Source organism: Triticum aestivum, chromosome 3A (assembly GCF_018294505.1).
Source record: "Triticum aestivum cultivar Chinese Spring chromosome 3A, IWGSC CS RefSeq v2.1, whole genome shotgun sequence".
Classification (NCBI taxonomy): Eukaryota; Viridiplantae; Streptophyta; class Magnoliopsida; order Poales; family Poaceae; genus Triticum; species Triticum aestivum.
Genome location: NC_057800.1, coordinates 967967 through 986198, shown reverse-complemented (window position 1 = coordinate 986198; position 18232 = coordinate 967967). Strand labels below are relative to the sequence as shown.

At 52.7% G+C, this 18232-nt stretch overlaps 1 protein-coding gene across 1 annotated transcript; it reads right to left on the bottom strand.

Moving 5' to 3' along the window:
- Nucleotides 1-686: 686 nt before the first annotated feature.
- On the bottom strand, nt 687-2571 carry LOC123059743 (transcription factor bHLH168). The gene is made up of 2 exons (XM_044482225.1): nt 2125-2571; nt 687-1341 (listed from the first exon to the last, which is right to left on the bottom strand). Exons 1-2 carry the CDS (start codon nt 2320-2322, stop codon nt 886-888), a joined length of 654 nt encoding a protein of 217 aa, XP_044338160.1. The 5' UTR covers nt 2323-2571; the 3' UTR covers nt 687-885.
- Nucleotides 2572-18232: the final 15661 nt, after the last annotated feature.

Here is an 18232-nt window from a genome sequence, read left to right as displayed (position 1 = left end):
TCGTGAAGGTTGCACGCTTGCAACCAAGTAGAGAGGCAATGCTTTTGGTCTTTTAGTTTGAGGGACTCCAAGTACGATCTACACCGGCACATTCTTCTTCCGCTTCAACTTGGTGATGATAACGACCGTGATCCCAACCCGTTATGCATCTTCATATTAATCTTAAGTGATCATAAGTGCGAAACTTTTTCTCTACTACGTTTCCCAACAAAACTTAACTTCGGGAAGGAGAAATCGATGTTATCGTTATCACTAACACTCCGTTCATCATTGGGATTATCAACAGCTTTTCCAACATTCTCCCCGGTTGTCACCGCTCACAACAACTTTTCACAGCTCACGGCTATAGATTAAAATCGCGGACGAACTGAAATCGCGGCAGAGATTTTGGCCGCGACCGATAAGGAAGGAATGTTGCAACCTCCGGAGATTTTGGCCGCGACCGATAAGGAAGGAATGGTGCGATCTCCGACGATGGCACTGCTATCTTGCGCGATTCCCCAAGCTATGCAGATCGCGTGGTCATTTCAAAGGAGCGATCACGCCGCGAAAGCGGCAGTTTGAGCCGTGATTTTAATCTATGTTGGCGGCTCACAGCAGCTTTTCCAGAATTTTCGGCTCAACCAAACACAGGCTAATGCTCCCCCATGTCTCAAGCCTTGTTAGTAGAAAGAAATCCAACATTCTGAATGCTAAAATGTCTCACATCTTCACAAAGGAGGAGATATGCAGGTACACATGACTACGCTAGTAGTAGATTTCAGACAGACCTGAAGCTCAATGACGAGCAGAGTAGAGCAGTACTAAGCTATGCTAAGCTGCTGCGATTGATGAAAAAATAGACCGGCTGGTCTGTCACCATGGCAAAAACAAGAAAGAAAGAGATCATGTCAGGAGGACCGACGACGAGACGGTGGCGGCTGCGGCTGCGGCGAGGCCGCGGAGCCGGTGGGCGACCCTGCCGGGCTCGAGGCCGATGCGGGGGCACATCGCCTGGGAATGGACCGTGTAGAAGATCTTGTCGCCGACGACCGAGAAGCTGGCGCTGACCACCTCGGCGCCCTCCTGCTCCAGCACGGCGATCACCTCGTGCAGCCGGAACGGCCGCCCGGATTCGCTCGCCAGCGCCACGTCGAGCGTCCCGTCCTGGTGCCGAACCTCGATCACCGGCAGCGAGGCCGTCTGTGACTTGTAGTCGCCGGCGGAGACGGAGGAGGAGCAGCCGGCCGTGCCGCCGGAGAGGGCGGCCTGCTTGCGGCGCTTGAGGTGGTCGATCCGGCCCCGGAGCTGCTTGATGTACGCCGCGGCGCTGTCCAGCTGGTCCAGCTGCGTCGCCGCGTCCTGCAAACACGGCACGATCAAGTCAGATCAGCTGATCAATTGATCCTGCTGGCAATGGCTAGTAAACTAACTGATCCACTGATCATTGGCATCCTCATGCACTCGCAATGAAAAATGGACGTATTCAGATTTTGTATGGCAGAGGCACGTGAATCGAATCAGGAGAGTGATCTCCAATCTTGGGTTGGTGGCTCAAGGGGTTAATTATTGGGGATGGATTGATTGACTGGCCAAACGTTTTAGTAAATTTTCTTGACCACAAAGTGAAAGAAAAAATTGAGCACAAAGTAATTATTGGGGATGGCTTATCCGATGGACGGGTAGCAAATGAGTAAGTGGTACTCCTCCCTCCTACCACACCGATCGCTTTGGATGGCACGTGCCGAAATGCATGATGATGTGATATTGTGGTGGAGCACTTTTTCTTTTCTTGTGAAGGTGGTGACTGACCACCAACCAAGTTGAGACATAATTCAGTGGACCACACAAGTAGGTGCTCTGCTACATCACACACGTACTTGATGTTTTCTTTTCTTTTCTTTTCTTCAGCAAAACACATACTATTCATGTTTTCTTTTCTTTTCGTTTCTTCAGCAAAACACATACTATTCATGTTTTCCTTTCTTTTCTTTTCTTCAGTAGAACACATACTATTCATGTTTTCTTTTCTTTTCTTTTCTTCAGCAAAGAAGAAAAGAAGCGCCTTTTGATGGCGAATCAACAGAAGAGGAGACCAAAAGAGAAGAGAAGAATGATGCTTGAGACACTTATTTTGGGACAGACCTTGTTGCTGGACGGTGGTGAGGAAGAAGTAGAAGAATAGTGTCGGAGGTGGTGTGCGGAGGAGGGCGGGACGAGGGAGGAGAGCTTGAGGCAGAGGCCCTTCATGTGCAGCCTGCGGTTCTTCTCCACGTCCTTGCGCTCCATCTTGCTGGCGCTGCAGCCCCCGTCCGGCACCATGCTCTGCCTCCTGCCCTTCATTGTTGAGGTGAGTTGCGCTTGGTCTCTCCCAAGGAGGAGGAATGGATTGGAGAGAGAGATATGGAGGTGGTGGGAGAAGGCAGGCGGAGGGAGGGGAGCAGGTGAGCTGAGGTGAGGTGTGGATCAAGATGGGAGCCGGTGGTTGAGCTGAGGGTGGGAGTGGAGCTTATTTATACAGCAATCAGGACGGCAGGAGTGGCTTGCCCAGTTGCGGTGTTGTGGACGGACGGACGGAGGAGCCAGCGAATAAGGTACGTAGTGAAAATGAAAGAATGACAAGAAAGGAGACGGAATCTTTGGAGCGGAGCAATGGTGCAAGCCAGTCAGAGGTCAACCCTCCTCCCTCTCCGAGTGAAGAACGGGCCCGGGAGGTCCACCGGAACGTGTTTGTTTTGTTCTCGCGTGGGTCCCACCGCTCCTTTGTTGGTTATTTAGTTCGCATATTAGTTTTGATCAAAGTCAAGCTTTACAAATTTTGATCAAGTTTATAAATAAAAATATTAAGATATACAATAACAAATCAACAACATTAGATTTATTATTGAATGTACTTTCACATTGTATAGATTTATTATGATAAATGTCTATATTGTTTTCTACAAATTTGGTCAAATTTTACCATGTTTGACTTCAGTTAACTCTAATATGCAGAGTAAATAAAAACGGAGAGAGTACTGTACTGTAGCCCTCCCTCCCGCGCTCGCACGTTGCACAAATATGATGTGATGCGTAGCACACCAAGGGTGTTGCTTTCCTGCAGGTTCACATCCACCACGTAAGTGAAATGCGACGATACAAGTAACATGGCTTGATGAGATGCACACGCATGCACGTGATGGGATCCACGAGCAGCAGTGACTGGGTGAGAAAACCACGTGCACGCGGTTTCACGGTCAACACATACCTCTTGCTCATCCCCATTCCCATCCACTTCTCTCCTCCTATGTTTTCTCACGCCATTTTCTTCTTCTTTTTTTACGAGAGAAATTTCCAATTTATGGAGGTACAATGAGGTGTTCGCACAACGGAATTATGCCCGTTGCTCCTGCGACATGCTCGGCGCCGCCGCCCCCGCTGCCGCTGCCGCTGCCACCAGCCTGCCTGCCCCCGCCCCCCTTCCGGCCTATCGTCCTCGCGCCGCAGGCCCCTTGGTTCCTCTCCCAGCGCCAGGGATCCATCATTGCTGCGTCGAGCCTCGTCGACATCCCGGTGAGCCAGATCCAGATCGCCTCCGACCTGCCGGCCTCGGGGTCGCTGCTGCGCCCTACCTTGCCTGTTTGCACGCGCGCCTCGGCGGAGGGCTCGGGCTCCCCTGAGCCTGTAGTAGCATTCAGGGCGCCCCGGCTCCGCTCCATGGTGGTTGCGCCTGCTGGGGGCATTCATGGCGTTGGCATTCAAGTCGAGCATGTTCCTGCGTCAGAGGAGGATGGGCGCGCCGCGGCCTGGACGACGGTGGTCTCGAGGCGCCGTCCGCGACGGGACGCTTCTTTATGCCGACGCGACGGGCGTCCGGCCGGGCTCGGCGACAGCCTGGCCGAGGAGAGAAGGCTGCTGTTCTTAAGGAGGACGCGGGGGAGGTGTTTTCGCTGTCTCAGCAAGCACCACCGCGCCCGCTCCTGTCGCGAGCCCTTGCGTTGTCTTGCCTGCGACCGCTCGGGCCACCGCGCTCGCTTCTGCACTGCGCGCGACGAGCCGCCCCCTTCGCCTCCGCCCCGCCCTACGCCTTCCCGCAGTCCTTGCTCGGGCCGCTCCTGGGCTGACGTGGTCGCCCCCGGCCGGGATTGCCATCCTCCCGCTTCGCCTCCGCTTGACATGGCTCAGCACGGTCTTGGCGCGCCGGAGTCCAGGCCGGAGGAGGACACCTGCATCATCGCGGCCACCTTCGACATCGACCGTGACCGGCGCACCTAGGAGCAGACGGCCTCCATCGCCTGGGCCCCGGCTGTGGTGGAACGCCTCCTGCGTGACCGCCTTCGCCTGCGGCGGGGCGACGTCGCCGTCAGCAGCCACTACCCGGAGGAGTTCCGCCTCAAGTTTGAGAGCAAAGAGCTCTGCACGGCCGTGCTGGACAGGGGCCGGCTCCGTGTGGGCGATGGCACGCACGTCTTCATCAAGCCGTGGCGGCCGCTGGCGCACGCGATGCCCTTCCGTGCGCGTCTGATCCTTGATGGCGTGCCCGCCTACGTCTGGACGCATTCCATCGTCGAGCGCGTCATCGGCCGCAGCTGCGCGCTGGACGTCATGTACGAGTGCTCCATCTCCATGTCGGACACACGCGACATTGGCCTCTGGGCGTGGACGGCCAACCCGAGCAGGATCCCGAAGGTGGTCTGGCTGACCTTCACGTCGCGCGCTCCCGATGGCGTCACGATCTCGGCACGGCAGCCGGCGCGCTGCCTGCGCGGCGCCACCTTCCGCGTCATCATCCACCTGCTGCGGGTTGAGGACTACACCTCGACTCCCCTCGACATGGAGACGCAAGACGGCCGGCCGGTGGCATACTCCCCTCCGACATCCGTGTTCCCGCCGTGCCACCGCGGAACCATCGACGACCACGCTCCTGTGTCCTCTGACGACGTCGTCATCCCCGGCGAGTTCGACTCCCGCGACACCACGACGCGGGGTTCGCCGTGTGGCCGGGCCAGTGGCGGGGGCGCTGGTGCCTGTCGCGAGCCGTGTCGGTGGCAGCGCGATGATGAAGGCGATGACTTCGACGATCGGACGGGCGGCACTGGTAGCGGGCGGGCTGGGCGCGTCCATGGCGAGGCCGTTACGCGTCCTCGCTCTCGCTCCCCGCATCGGCATGACAGCCGCGAGGCTGACCGGCGTGGAGGCGGCGGGCGGCGCCACGCGGCCGAGTCCTCTGCGGCTGTGGGCTGCTTCAGGAGGATGGGGGTGGTGACGCTGGCCGAGGCCAAGGTCCGGCGGGTTTTCGGTGGCAAGGAGGCTGACGAGCGTCTCGCACTGCGTGAGGTGGTGCTTAGGGAAGCTGCCGAGCTGCGTAGCCTTATTGCCCTGCCGGCTGCGCCTGCCTCGGTTTCGGCCGGTGTCGGCCTGTCGCCGCCTCCGCTCCTCCTGGAGCCTTCATCTCCGCTCCTCCTGGAGCCTTCATCTCCGCTCCTCCTGGAGCCTGGGCGGCCCATGCCCGTGGGGAAGGAAGCCTGGTTCGACGGGGCTTGCAACGCTCTGGGAGCGCTCTGCATCGGCGATGCCCCTCCGGGTTTTGGCGCTCCTGCGACACCTTCTCTGTCCGGCTTGGCGCCTGTGAGCCTCTGCACTCCCGTGCGCTCTGAGACGACCGCGGTCGACTCTCCGCCTGGCAGCGGACCCATGATCACTCCGGTGGCCTCTCCCCTACCTCCGGCGGCGCTCCTGGGTCTCTACCCCGCGGCCTCCCCTGCCCGTGCGAGTCTCGCAGGTGCCACCGTTGTGCCGACGACGCTGGTCTCCTCTCCGGCCTCCCCTGCCCAGGCGGACCTCCTTGGCGCCTCTGCCGCGGTGCCGGAGGGCGCCTTCATGCCTGCTGCCGATGCAGTTCTAGGGGGTGCTGACACGCTTGCTGTCGGCGAGCTTGGCCGGTTCCTAGACTCCATCGCTGCCCCCCTGCAGCGCCCCTGTTGCCTGCCCCGGTGCGGAAGCCTACCAGAACTCGTGGAGCCAGAGGCGTCAACCTCTCCTCGCCTCGCAGGAGCGGGAGGATCGCCCGAAAGAAGACGCGACAGTGCCTCCAGGGTAGCTCGGTGGTCCAGGAGATGATTGCCCGTGCCTGCATCCTGCTCGGCCCGGACGCGGAGATGGACGCCAGGGCTCAGTCTGCCTACGAGTTGCTGTTCAACACTCCTCTTGCGGCTCCTATCATACAGGCAATTGAAACCTTGGCGAAGCATGTCAAGGCGACCAAAACCAAGCCAGGAAAGAAGATTGCAGCCGCCAGTGAGGCCCCCAGTGTTGCCAATCTGTAGTTCAGCCATGTGTGTTGTAGCTCGCAGCCCTGTCTTCGCTGCCTCCTCTCGTGCTATTCCGTCCCTGTGTTTGCTTCTACGAGTCGACGCATCCGCGTCCTGGCATCTGCGTATGCCAACCCAATGCATGTTACTTGTCTTCGAACCCAGCGTGAACTCCGGTTTTCCATATGGCGCAACCTAACGTCAAGCTTCTGTGCTGGAATGTGCGTGGCCTAAATTCTCCTGCCCGTCGTGACGCCGTACGTGACCTCATCCGCGACTACAACGCCACCATTGTGTGCCTCCAAGAGACTAAACTAGATCACGTCGACGATGCTCTGATCGCAAGCATGCTCGATCCTGCTTTCACGGACAACTACCATGTCCTCCATGCTCCATCCACGACAACTTCTTGCACGTCCAGAATCTCATAAAGGACCTGCATTGACGGAACATCCCGGGCCTCTTCCTCAAGCTGGACATTTCAAAAGCCTTCGACTCCGTCAATTGGTCCTTCCTGCTGGAGGTCATGCAACGCCTCGGTTTTGGGCAGCGGTGGCGAGACTGGATATGTCTATCCCTGTCTTCCTCTTCTTCAAGAGTGCTGCTTAATGGAAACCCCGGAAAGACGTTCAGACATGCAAAGGGCCTCCGTCAGGGCGATCCGGTATCTCCGTTGCTCTTCATCCTCGCCATTGACCCTCTCCAACAGATCCTACATCTCGCCTCCCGACGCGGCATCCTGAAACCCATTTGTGCAAGGACGGCTAGATGTAGGATCTCCCTTTACACTGACGATGTGGGCATCTTCGCGAACCCAGACAAGGATGAGCTCCACGCGATTTCTGCAATACCGAAGACCTTCGGGGAGGCTAGCGGACTGATCACCAACTTGAGCAAAACCGAGGTCTTCCCGATCAGATGTGCCGGCATTGACCTCCAAGATGTGCTATCAGCCTTCCCTACCACGATCGCCTCCTTCCCGGGACACTACTTAGGGCTACCCCTGCATTTTCGCCGCCTTAAAGGGGTTGATCTGCAGCCCTTCATCGATAGGTTCGCAGGCAGACTAACAAGCCTAGCAGGGTGGCACTCTCTTAGTCGGTCCGCACGGCCATGGCCACCTTCCACATCTGCCTACGGCGGCAGTTCCTTGGCTCCTACTCTCGTTTCGACACAACCAAGGTCTGGTCTGCAAACGCTGAGCCCAAGTGCAAGTTCTTTGCTTGGCTTGCTCTACACGGAAGAATCCTCACCGCAGATATGCTGGCTGTGAGGGGTTGGCCTCATGATCCCAGATGCCTGCTTTGTCTCCAACAGCCTGAAACTGCAATCCACCTCTGCAAAGATTGCCCCTTCACGGTCGCGGTCTGGAACCAGGTGAACACCTGGACTAACGAAGGCGTCCCTATCTCGGGCTTCCTCCCCGAGCCAGGAAATGTGTTCGACTGGTGGGACAAGACTCTCATTTCACAACCCAATCAAGTGCGTAAGAGGCGCAGTGGAAGAATCATCTACACGATATGGTCCATTTGGAAGGAGCGTAATAGGCGGGTGTTCACGGGACTGAGGTTGACGCATCGCGAGGTGGCGGCTCTAGCCCTAGACACAATCAATCAGCGCGACCTGGCGTTTGCTGGCACTCTGCCAGCCGCAGGCATTGGTTAATCTAGCTCTAGGTTTGTTTCTTCTTGTGGTTTCTGCGATGTTCCCTTTAAATGTTCGCCCCTCTGTAAATTGCGTTCTTTCGCCATCTCTTCTATAAGAAAAGGCAGTGCTCCTGCCGGTTCCTCAAAAAAAAATTCCAATTTATTCATCAATCTTGACAGTGGAAACATCACTAGTAGAGGTAATTAAAATTACAACCAGGTCACCGCGAATCTTTACTTTACTGCTAGTAATATATGGTTCGATCGGCGCTCGGCGGATGGAGGCACTTTTCGATCCTCCTCAAGTCCATTGATTGGACAGAGCCCTAGCATAGATTCTTATTTGCCTCCTTGAACGGCGAGGTTATCATTTTTCATCATGTGTGCACCGACGCGATTTACTGTCAGACGCTTCAGGTCGATTCAACAACATCGAAAAAACTTTCCACCTGTCACCAACAAAGTTAGTTTGAATTCAGTAATAAGGGAGCAGCGACAGTGGCACGTTGGCTGTGGTAGTGGTTGTTCGATGGTCCAAACACCTCGGTGTACATTTTATTATGTTTGGCATTCTTTGCAAATCCGGCAAGCTTTTAAAATAGATCTAGGTCCTCTTTGACAAAAACTTTTGCAATGTGAATCTAGCACCGCGTTCGTTCCAAAGTTCATATAGATTCGATGGCGAGCCACGGTGCCCTGCAAAGGCGGCATGGCTATCAAGCGCCCTGAGGCTTCATTGGCGACACGCTTCGGTTTGCAACCCCGACATGCTTGGGCCTCGGAGGCTACGATATGGAGCTCTCGTTGCATATTTAGGCCGAGTGGAGGCCAGGCGGTCCATCTGGTTTGGTTGGGGCTACAGATGATGATATCGGGCGAATGGTTGATTCCGGTCACTGTCAGAGCTGGCAACGGTGGCGCTTGAGGGCGTCATGGCCTTCTGAAGGTGTTGCCATGGTGTGTTGTTCTCTTCGCTACCGCCCCTTTCTCTGAGGGAATCCTCAGAACCTATCTAGATTAAATGATGGTGTCCATGGGATTTTCTCGGCCTTTTTGTTGCTATGAAGCCGAAACTGCGGTGGTGTGGTCCTAGTGGTGTATAATGATGACGGGCAACAACTGGTCCATTCGGTGATCTTTCACGGCGCCAGTCGTGCCTAGTTCTCCTTCGCAGTTCTATGTCAAAGTCGGAGTTGCGCTGTTTAGTCGCAAGTGGTTGAATTCTGGGAAGGATCTTCATATAGCTTTAGTTGCCCTCTACAATGCGTGTTGGTTCGACGAACATCTACGGCAAACTCAGAGTCATTTGCTCAAGGTTTAGAGCATCTCCAGCCGTTGGCCCTCCAGGGGGGCGCGTAAATTCGCCGCCTGGGGACGAACCGGTGCTAAAAATCGGCGTGGGGGCTTTCGGGTTCCCAGCCGCCGGCCCCAGGGTTGCCCCCAGAAGGTGTTTTAAATTAATTTCAAAAAGGAATTCGGCTAAAATTAGGCAAACAGGACAAATATTCAGCTAAAATTCGGCGAACATGACATTACTTAGGCGATCTAAATAGTTTTTTTACATAGCAAAGTGAAATACTTAAAAAAGGCCGCAACTATAGGCCAAAAACCGGGCTGAGCGCGGCGAAGTCGCCTCCGTCGCCGCCATAGCCGTTGTCCTCGTCGTCCTTCTCCTCCTTCATGTGGATGCCCCTGCTGGACCCTTGCCCGGGGTCGCCCTAGCGGACCGGTGGCGGCGCGTCGTCGTCACTGTCATTGTCGAGAACGACGACGCCTCCCTCGCCGCGGCCACGACGCTGAGCGGTGAACTACTCTAGGGCGCGACACTGCCGATCTAGCTCAGTTTGTGCCCAGTCTTCGCGCGCCCACTTCAAGGCCGCCTCGTCGGAGAGCCTCGGCTCCATCTTCACGGCGGTGGCGAGCCCTGGCTCTGTCTTCGGCTTGACGAAGCGGGGAGGAGCCGAGGAGGAGGCGTGCCCGCCCTCGTTGATGACGATGCCGGCGCTGCGGGTGCGCCAGCCGAGCAGCGTCTCTGCAGGCTCGGCCTTTACGCTGAACAGCTCCGGCGACCCGGAGGAGGAGGAAGAGGACACCGTCCTCCTCGGCATCCACTGGCGGCTGTCCCGGGCCGGGGTGGCAGGGTACGTCAACGACGGGTTGTTGCCGCCGTCGAGGTGCTGGAGAACGGCGTGAAGCGAGCGGCTGGGGGCGCCCCACCACAGGCGCCGCCCCTCGCTGTTCTTGGTGCCCTGCACCACCGGCGCCCCGTTTGTGGAGGCCATACATTGCGCCTGTCAGTGCTGGAAGTATGCCCCCCACGCCTCATGGTTGCCGGCAGCCTACTGCGGGAGGGCCCGCTGCTCCTCCATCAGCGACACCCGCACGCGGTCGACTTCATCGGTGAAGTAGTCGGCACACGCGGTGACGTCAGGCAGCGGGGGGATGGGGACGCCACCGGCGCTGAGCCTCCACCCCCTCCCCCGACCCTTCACGCACGTCGGGAGCCGCCGGGATGTTAGCCTCGAACAGCAAGTACGCTTCCCACTCGTGCGGCGAGCGGAGGCCAAAGCCGTTGGCCGTCGCCCCATCGCCGGGGAATCACTTACCCATTGTCGCGGCTGGGCTTGGGGAGAGAGGGGAGGAATGTCGGCGGCGGCTGCGCACGGGGAGAGAGAGACATAACACGTCGGAGAGGCATAGCACGGCAGCTGTGGGCGGGTGTGGCCACAGGCGAGGGGGATGTGTTGATTTTATAGAGGCCGGGCGTCGTGTGTACGCATGGCGGGAGGGGGCGTCGCCGCGCCGCCCATGAGGAATCAATGGAAGGCTGACCGGCGGCAGACTTGGCATTTATTCCCCGCGGGAAACCGAGGTGTTGTGAGGACGACGAGGCGAGTGTCGCTGACTCAGCGGGGCCGCAGTTCATTCGCGCCAAAATCGCTTTCCCGGGCGCCCCCGGGCGCCCCCCAGCGCGCCGGGTTCGCCCTGGGTCCATCGGCGCCAGTTTCGGCCTAAACCGACAAAAAACAGGCTCCTGGGACGCGACTAGGCCGATTTTTTGACGCCGGCGCGAAAAAATCGCCCGAGGGGGGGGGGGGGAGGCTGTTGGGGGCGCGGCTGGAGATGCTCTTAGGGATGACGATCATGCGTTCTAGAGAAGGAGTGATGATGATGATGATGCTTACGTGTTGTATCGATGACACCCTCTATGATAAGGACATGCGGTGTGCATAGAGTATTCTGTGTGTCGTTTAGTGGTTTCTTATGGTTTTCGCCCGGTTTCCACTTAAGTCGGCAGTTCTCTTCTGCTTAATTAACATATGAGATAAATCTTTTGCCACTGTTTCAGAAAAAGAAGAAGAATAATGTTTTTTCTTTGCATGGAAGAAAAATGTTAAGTAGCAGATGAACTGTGCAATCGTGTGGGCTACTTTGCTGCTAGCCCGCCTGTACACACGTGTGTATATAGGCAACACGTACTGAAAAACACAATCACTATCAGCCTACGTGTCCCACGAAAATACAATCACGAGCGCTCTCAGCAGCCTTCCAATCCGATTAACTATCAACCGTATAATAGAAGTCACAATGACCCCATTAATCAATAATGATCACGTGATGACATCGACGTCTGTCTCCACAAATGATATAAATACACCGTGCGAATTGAGATATGGACTGACAGGGCAGTGAGATATTATTTGTACATATTAGTTAGTAAAGTTTAAGACACTTATTTGATGCCCTCAGACGTGCTTTCCTTTGGGCAGGTTGTGATAAGGTCACAGGTGGAAAATGCAAGATAAATTGGGAGCAAGTGTGCAAGTCCAAGATGCATGGAGGCCTGAGAATCTTAAATCTCGACAAGTTTGCCATTGCTCTTCGCCTTCGTTGGTTGTGGGCCGAGTGGCTTCACCCAGACAAGCCATGGGTTGGCTTGGGAACCCCATGTGATGACAATGACAGAAATATCTTTGCTGCGGCTACCACGGTCCAAGTTGGGGATGGCATGCGTGCCAAGTTCTGGGAGTCTCCTTGGCTTGATGGGATTAGACCCAAAGACCTGGCTCCTAAAATCTTTGACTTGTCGAAGAAGAAGAACTGCTCGGTCCGAATGGCTCTGCATGAGAACTTCTGGATTTCCCAGGTGGACATTCTTCAAGGCATCACCGTCGAACACCTTGTTGAGTTTGTCACCCTTTGGGAGAGGGTCTCCCACGTCAACCTCGACGTCGACATACCCGACAACATAACATGGAAATTCACTACTGACGGTCTCTACTCAGCGGCGTCGGCCTACAAGGCGCAATTCTTGGGCCATACTGACACAACCATGATCCCGACCGTTTGGAAGATTTGGGCTCCTCCTAAATGTAAGTTCTTCGCATGGCTGGCAATCAACAATAGGATTTGGACGGCGGACAGGCTTCAACGTCGTGGGTGGCCAAATTGTAATCTTTGTCCACTATGCAAACAAGTCCAGGAGTCGGCGGCCCACCTACTATTCCAATGCCGATACACTATTAGAGTTTGGCGCATGGTCAAAGATTGGCTTGGTCTCCAAGATGTGCATCCTTCTAATTGGAGTGACGCGACTTCCGTCAAAGAGTGGTGGAGCCACAATGCTAACAGGAAGACCCAATCGCGAAAGCCACTTGCTTCCTTGATGCTTCTCATCTGTTGGGAATTGTGGAAAGAGAGGAATGCACGGATCTTCCGTAACGAGGCCGTTGTAGTGGGTGTCATTGTCACTAGGATTAAGGAGGAAACCTCCATTTGGAGTATTGCGGGGGCGAAGCACTTGAGTAATGTAATGCCGTGAGAGTGATTATTGTAATTCGGCCATGGGCCTTAAACCTCTAAAACTTCTCTCTTAATCAATGAAAATGGTAAATCTTTTGCCTTGTTTCAAAAAAAAGACACTTATTTTAAGACGGAGAGAGTATTTCGTCGGCAAACGCATACCTTTTACAATGCACAAATAAGTAGCGAACGGACTACGTTGTACGAAGAAATAATCCAGACAAGGTGGAAAGAAAATATTGCAAAATTTAAGAACAGGATTAGCAAACTAGTTTTTTATAATTTTGGATAAAGATTTAAATTGAAATTACCAAATGAATGACATATTAAAATACAAGGAAAATTGAAATTTTAATTGCGGACAAGCCTTTAGAATGTATGGGGATTTTAGGTATTAAACTGTTAAGAATAGAAAAAAAACACTACATAATTTTTTTTCCATTATTTACCATTCCTATTTTCCAGAATATTTTTATTTTTAAATTCACTTTGGGCCTTCTTTGGTTTGCAGGAATTTTGTGGGAATTTTAAAGGATATGACTTTTGTAGGAAAAATTTCTTTTGAGCCCTTTGGATTGTAGGAACAGATTCATATTCCTAGGAAGGATAGAAATAAATCCTTCACATTTCAAAGCTAGTAAAAATGTTAGCCTAGATCCAACGGAAAAGTTCCTATCGGATGAATCAAACGACAACTCTTTCATTGTAGGCATCCGTCGACGTAGCATTTTTGGTTTGCACCCCAAAACGGCACTCTAACCATCAATGAAGTAGCCTAAAATGGCATGCATACCCTTTCGAATTAAGTTAACATCAAGAGATTAGCTTGATCACCAGGAAAGCGCGTACAGTACTACTAGGACACGATCCCAGCTGGAAAATATTTTAATCGCGCCTTGATCCTTCAATCTCCAATACACAAATATAGTTTGTTAATGAGATAAGGCCACACATGGGCGATGTCGCGTGGCTGAAGCTCGATGATGATCCAAACCAATTTCATTATTTTGGAGAACATGTTGATCGTGACAGATCGTGACCCAACAACTACATGTTGGTTGATCCTGACAGCAACCAACCAACCAACCATATACTCCTCTAAAAGAAATTCATAGCATTGCCAACGTGCACGGGCCATTCTATACACAGATTTTGTTTTGACTTTGGAAGTACGTTATACTTGCATTCACACTATATAAAGAAATAAATATAGCTGATTGTGACATGTACTCCCTCCGTTTCTAAATACTTGTCTTTCTAGGCATTTCAACAAACACTAGTAGAAAAAAGGCCTATTGTCCCGGTTGGTAAGGGCCTTTAGTCCCGGTTGGTGAACCGGGACTAAAGGGTCGGTACTAATGCCTCCCCCCTTTAGTCCCGGTTCAATCCAGAACCGGGACAGAAGGGCCTCCACGTGGCCTGTCCCCTGAGCCCAGGCAGGAGGGCCTTTGGTCCCGGTTGGTGGCACCAACCGGGACCAATAGGCATCCACGCGTCAGCGTTTATGTGGCTGTGGTTTTTGTTTTTTTTTGAAAGGGGGGGGGGGTTGGGGGTTTTGGGGGGTTAATTTAGGTGTTTCATATATTGTGCTATAGCTAGCTAATTAATAGAGAGAAGTGTCCTCTCTTTTGTCCGTGCTTGGTCGACGCTACGTACCATACATACGTATAGAGAGGACTAGCTAGACACGCTAGCTAGCTAGTAAGCAAACAGAAGATCGTCATGAACATATATGCATACAGAGAGAAGTGATATCGACCACCTCTCCTTCTCCGAGAGATTGGTCGAACAAACAAGTTCTCGTATATCTATCCGACACTACCGGCTACATATATACAATAATTATCTTTTACAAATATATAATCTCCTAAAATATGGACGCGTGGTCCACATAGTATTCTCCGTCTTCAGCGATCACGTGGTCAAGAAAGAATGCCGCCAATTCCTCTTGAATTGCTCGCATGCGATCTGGTGCTAAGAGTTCATCCCGCATCTGAAACATCTAATTTTAAGAAGGGGGTCAATACATATACATATATATATATATATATATATATATATATATATATATATATATATATATATATATATGAATGAATGAAACTCAACACAAATGATGGTAATAAAATAAAATTGTGAATATTGTTATTTACGCACTTCATATTGTTTGTCGGAGTAGCCCCGCTCACAGGTCGTGTGGCGGATGGACTCGCAAATGTAGTATCCACAGAAATCATTCCCTTGTTCCTGCCACAACCACTTTACAAGAAATAGAGGTCAATCAAACTGATAATTAGCAAGCATGCTAAATGGTATTGATGAAACTAGCGCTTGAATCACTAGGAGATGCCTGGAATATGCTACTATATAGTACTTACTTTCGGGTGCCTAAATTGCAGCTTCTTCGGTAGTCCCGGAGCTTTTTTGGTGAATTTTCTCCAAGCCCTGCCATACAAAGAAAACAATTACTTGATATCAGAAATGAACAAATTAAGTTGCTGATATGGTGGATAATGATCGATTTAACTTACTTCTCGAGCATTTCAGTCATGTCCGCATACTCCTTGGGATCTTTTCGCTTGGAGTCTAAGACAGTTACTACTCCCTTCTCAAGCTTAATCTCTAGGAGAATATAGTGGTAGCTGCGCACACATGCATAACTCATCAATATTACATTACTATAACCTGGACTAATAAGGAAACCGAATATGCCACAAGACAGTAACACTCACTTGAAGTTGTAAGGAAAGAGTATTATATCTTTGTGTTCATTTATTTCCAACGATCGTAGCAAGTTGGCCTCGGTTTCTTGGGCACGATATTGAACCTCAGTTGCATCTATGAGATACGTGTTAATGAACCCAATATCTCCCACTTGTCTTTTCTTCAATTCGGCGATCTTCAATCTGCATAATATAGTGAGGATAATTATAAATACATGCAAATGAAAGGGCTGAGTTATATAGAGAGACTTAATGACGGAAGTAGTACTACTTACAGACAGTAGGAGGTGACCGTTGCTTTATCGATGGCCAATTGATTGAAAAACTGATAGAACTCCTCAAATGGAATAGGCAACAGTTCAATTCCAAGGAGGTCATGCTCCTTTTTAACTCTCATATACAAAGTATTCCTCCCCTCAGACTCTTTGCAGGTTTTCATGTACCAATCATGCAATCTTCGCATCATCGTTGATAGAGAACTTTCATCTTTGACGAGAGGCTTCCCGTACTCGTATCTTTGTATCTGCACCTCCAAGATATCATAATGTACATCGTCGGGCAGGTAATTTGCAGGATTGCCATAAACGGGCACCATCCTCGGATCGACGATGTCGCTAGCAGGCACCTTGAGCGGGGGGCACGATTGCTTCGCTTGTTCGCCGAGCTGGGCAATTTGTTTCCCAGCTCGTCGTTCTTTCATCCTTTGATCACTTTTAGTACTTCCCGACCTCTCCGCTTCGGCAAATGCCTTTCCAATAATGCGCTCATAGTTGCCTTTCGGCGAAGACTTGGGTGGTTTTCTCAGGGCAGCCAGAGTGCGCTTCCCTTTCACCGGATCTACCTTCTCCTCCGGAGGTGGATGTCTCTTTGCTTTCAACCCTTGAAACCAGTCATCCACTTCGGTCTGCGCGATCTTCGCGTTTTCCTCCTCGCTCCTCTCGTACGGTAACTTCTCTGGAGTCTTCAGAGAAGGACCGAATCTGTATCTCCTCCCGCCTTTGGCTGTACTGCTAGACGCCGGCAGAGTAGACGGAGCGGATGTCTTCTTTCCTTGCTTACGAGGTGGAGGAGAAGGACTGCGACGCGCCGTAGAAGCCGGAGCGGCGGCAGGTCTCTTCCGCCCTTGCTGACGAGGCGGAGAAGGAGGAGGCTGGCTGCTCGGGCGCGCCGGCGCAGGCGGAGAAGGAGGCGGAGTGCCGCCACGCGCCGGAGAAGGAGCGGGCCGAGTGCCCTGATCGTCACTCGCCGGTGGAGGAGGCGGAGTGCCCTGACTCGCCGGAGGAGGAGGAGGAGGCGGAGGCGTCCAGTTCGGAAGGTTGATGAGATCCTTCCGCCATAGGCATGGAGTCTTCAGAGCAGAACCCAGCCGATACTCCCCTTCACCGGTAGGGTGGTCAAGCCGGAGGTCCTCAAATCCCTCCGTTATTTCATCGACCATCACCTTAGCATATCCTTCTGGAATCGGCCGGCAGTGAAAAGTTGAGTCGGGTTTAGTAGGATAAACAGAGCCAACAGCCGCCTTGACCTTCAAATTGCTCCATTGCGCCATAAGGTGGCAATTTTCAGCATCCGTGATAGCATCCACGGGATAGCTGGCAGGAGCCGTCAAGGCATGCTCTGGCTGAAGCAGCTCGGTGGAAGCCACGCTGCTTTTCCGCTGAGATGGCGGGGTAGCTTCGGGGGAAGCTTCGGCAGGTCGTTTGCTGCGATCTGCTTCTCGTTCCTCTAGCCCCATTACCCTTTCGTGCAGCGACTGCAGTTGGCTCTGCTCCAGTTTCTTCCTCCTCTCGTGGGTTTTGTAACCCCCTGCGTCCGGAAATCCAGCCTTCCACGAAACGGAGCCTGGCGTGCCTCGTGTCCGTCCAGGGTGCTCAGGATTGCCGAGGGCCATTGTGAGCTCGTCCTTCTCCCTGTCTGGAACGAACGTCCCTTGCTGCGCTGCTTCGATATATTGCTGAAGCTTCTTGACTGGTATGTCCAATTGTTCCTCCGTCCAAATGCACTTCCCTGTTATAGGGTCCAAGGATCCGCCGACCCCAAAGAACCAAGTCCGGCAACGTTCTGGCCAGTTCATTGTCTCTGGTTCGATCCCTTTATCAAGCAGATCATTCTCAGCCTTGGCCCACTTAGGCTGGGCTACGAGGTAGCCACCTGACCCCGTGCGATGGTGAAGCTTCTTCTTCTCAGCATTTCTCTTGTTTGTCGCCGACATTTTTTTACTCTTTTCCGATGTCTTGTGGGCCACAAATGCGGGCCAGTCATCTCTGATCTTCTCATATTTGCCAATGAATTCTGGTATCTCATTTTTTTCGACATACCTATTGAGGTCTTTCTTCCAATTCCTGAATAGGTCTGCCATCTTCCTCAGAGCAAAAGACTTGATTAATGGCTCTATAACTGGCTTCTCCGGATCATCCTCCGGCGGTAGGGTGAAATTTGACTTCAGCTCAGTCCAAAGATTCTCTTTCTGCATCTCATGGACATAAGACACCTCAGGGTCTTCGTTCTTAGGCTTATACCATTGCTGGATGCTGATCGGGATCTTGTCCCTAACCAGAACCCCACACTGAGCAACAAATGCCTTCTTTGTCCGGTAGGGTTCAATCGGTTGGCCGTCGCGCGCGATTTGTATGATCTCAAACTTTTCATCCGAGCTCAACTTTTTCTTCGGGCCTCGTCTCTTTACCGAAGTTGTGCTCGATCCGGAGGGCTAGAAAAAAGAACAAAGACGAGAGTTAATTAATATGTGTACATACCAAAACAATGAATGCATCAATTAGCTAGTCAGCAC

Bases quoted from the DNA above. Each gene is read 5' to 3' on its own strand.
- LOC123059743 (XM_044482225.1), bottom strand. From the start codon at position 2,322: ATGAAGGGCAGGAGGCAGAGCATGGTGCCGGACGGGGGCTGCAGCGCC. The intron at 1,342-2,124 runs GTCTGTCCCAAA...CCGTGTTTGCAG, and splicing joins CACCACCGTCCAGCAACAAG to GACGCGGCGACGCAGCTGGA.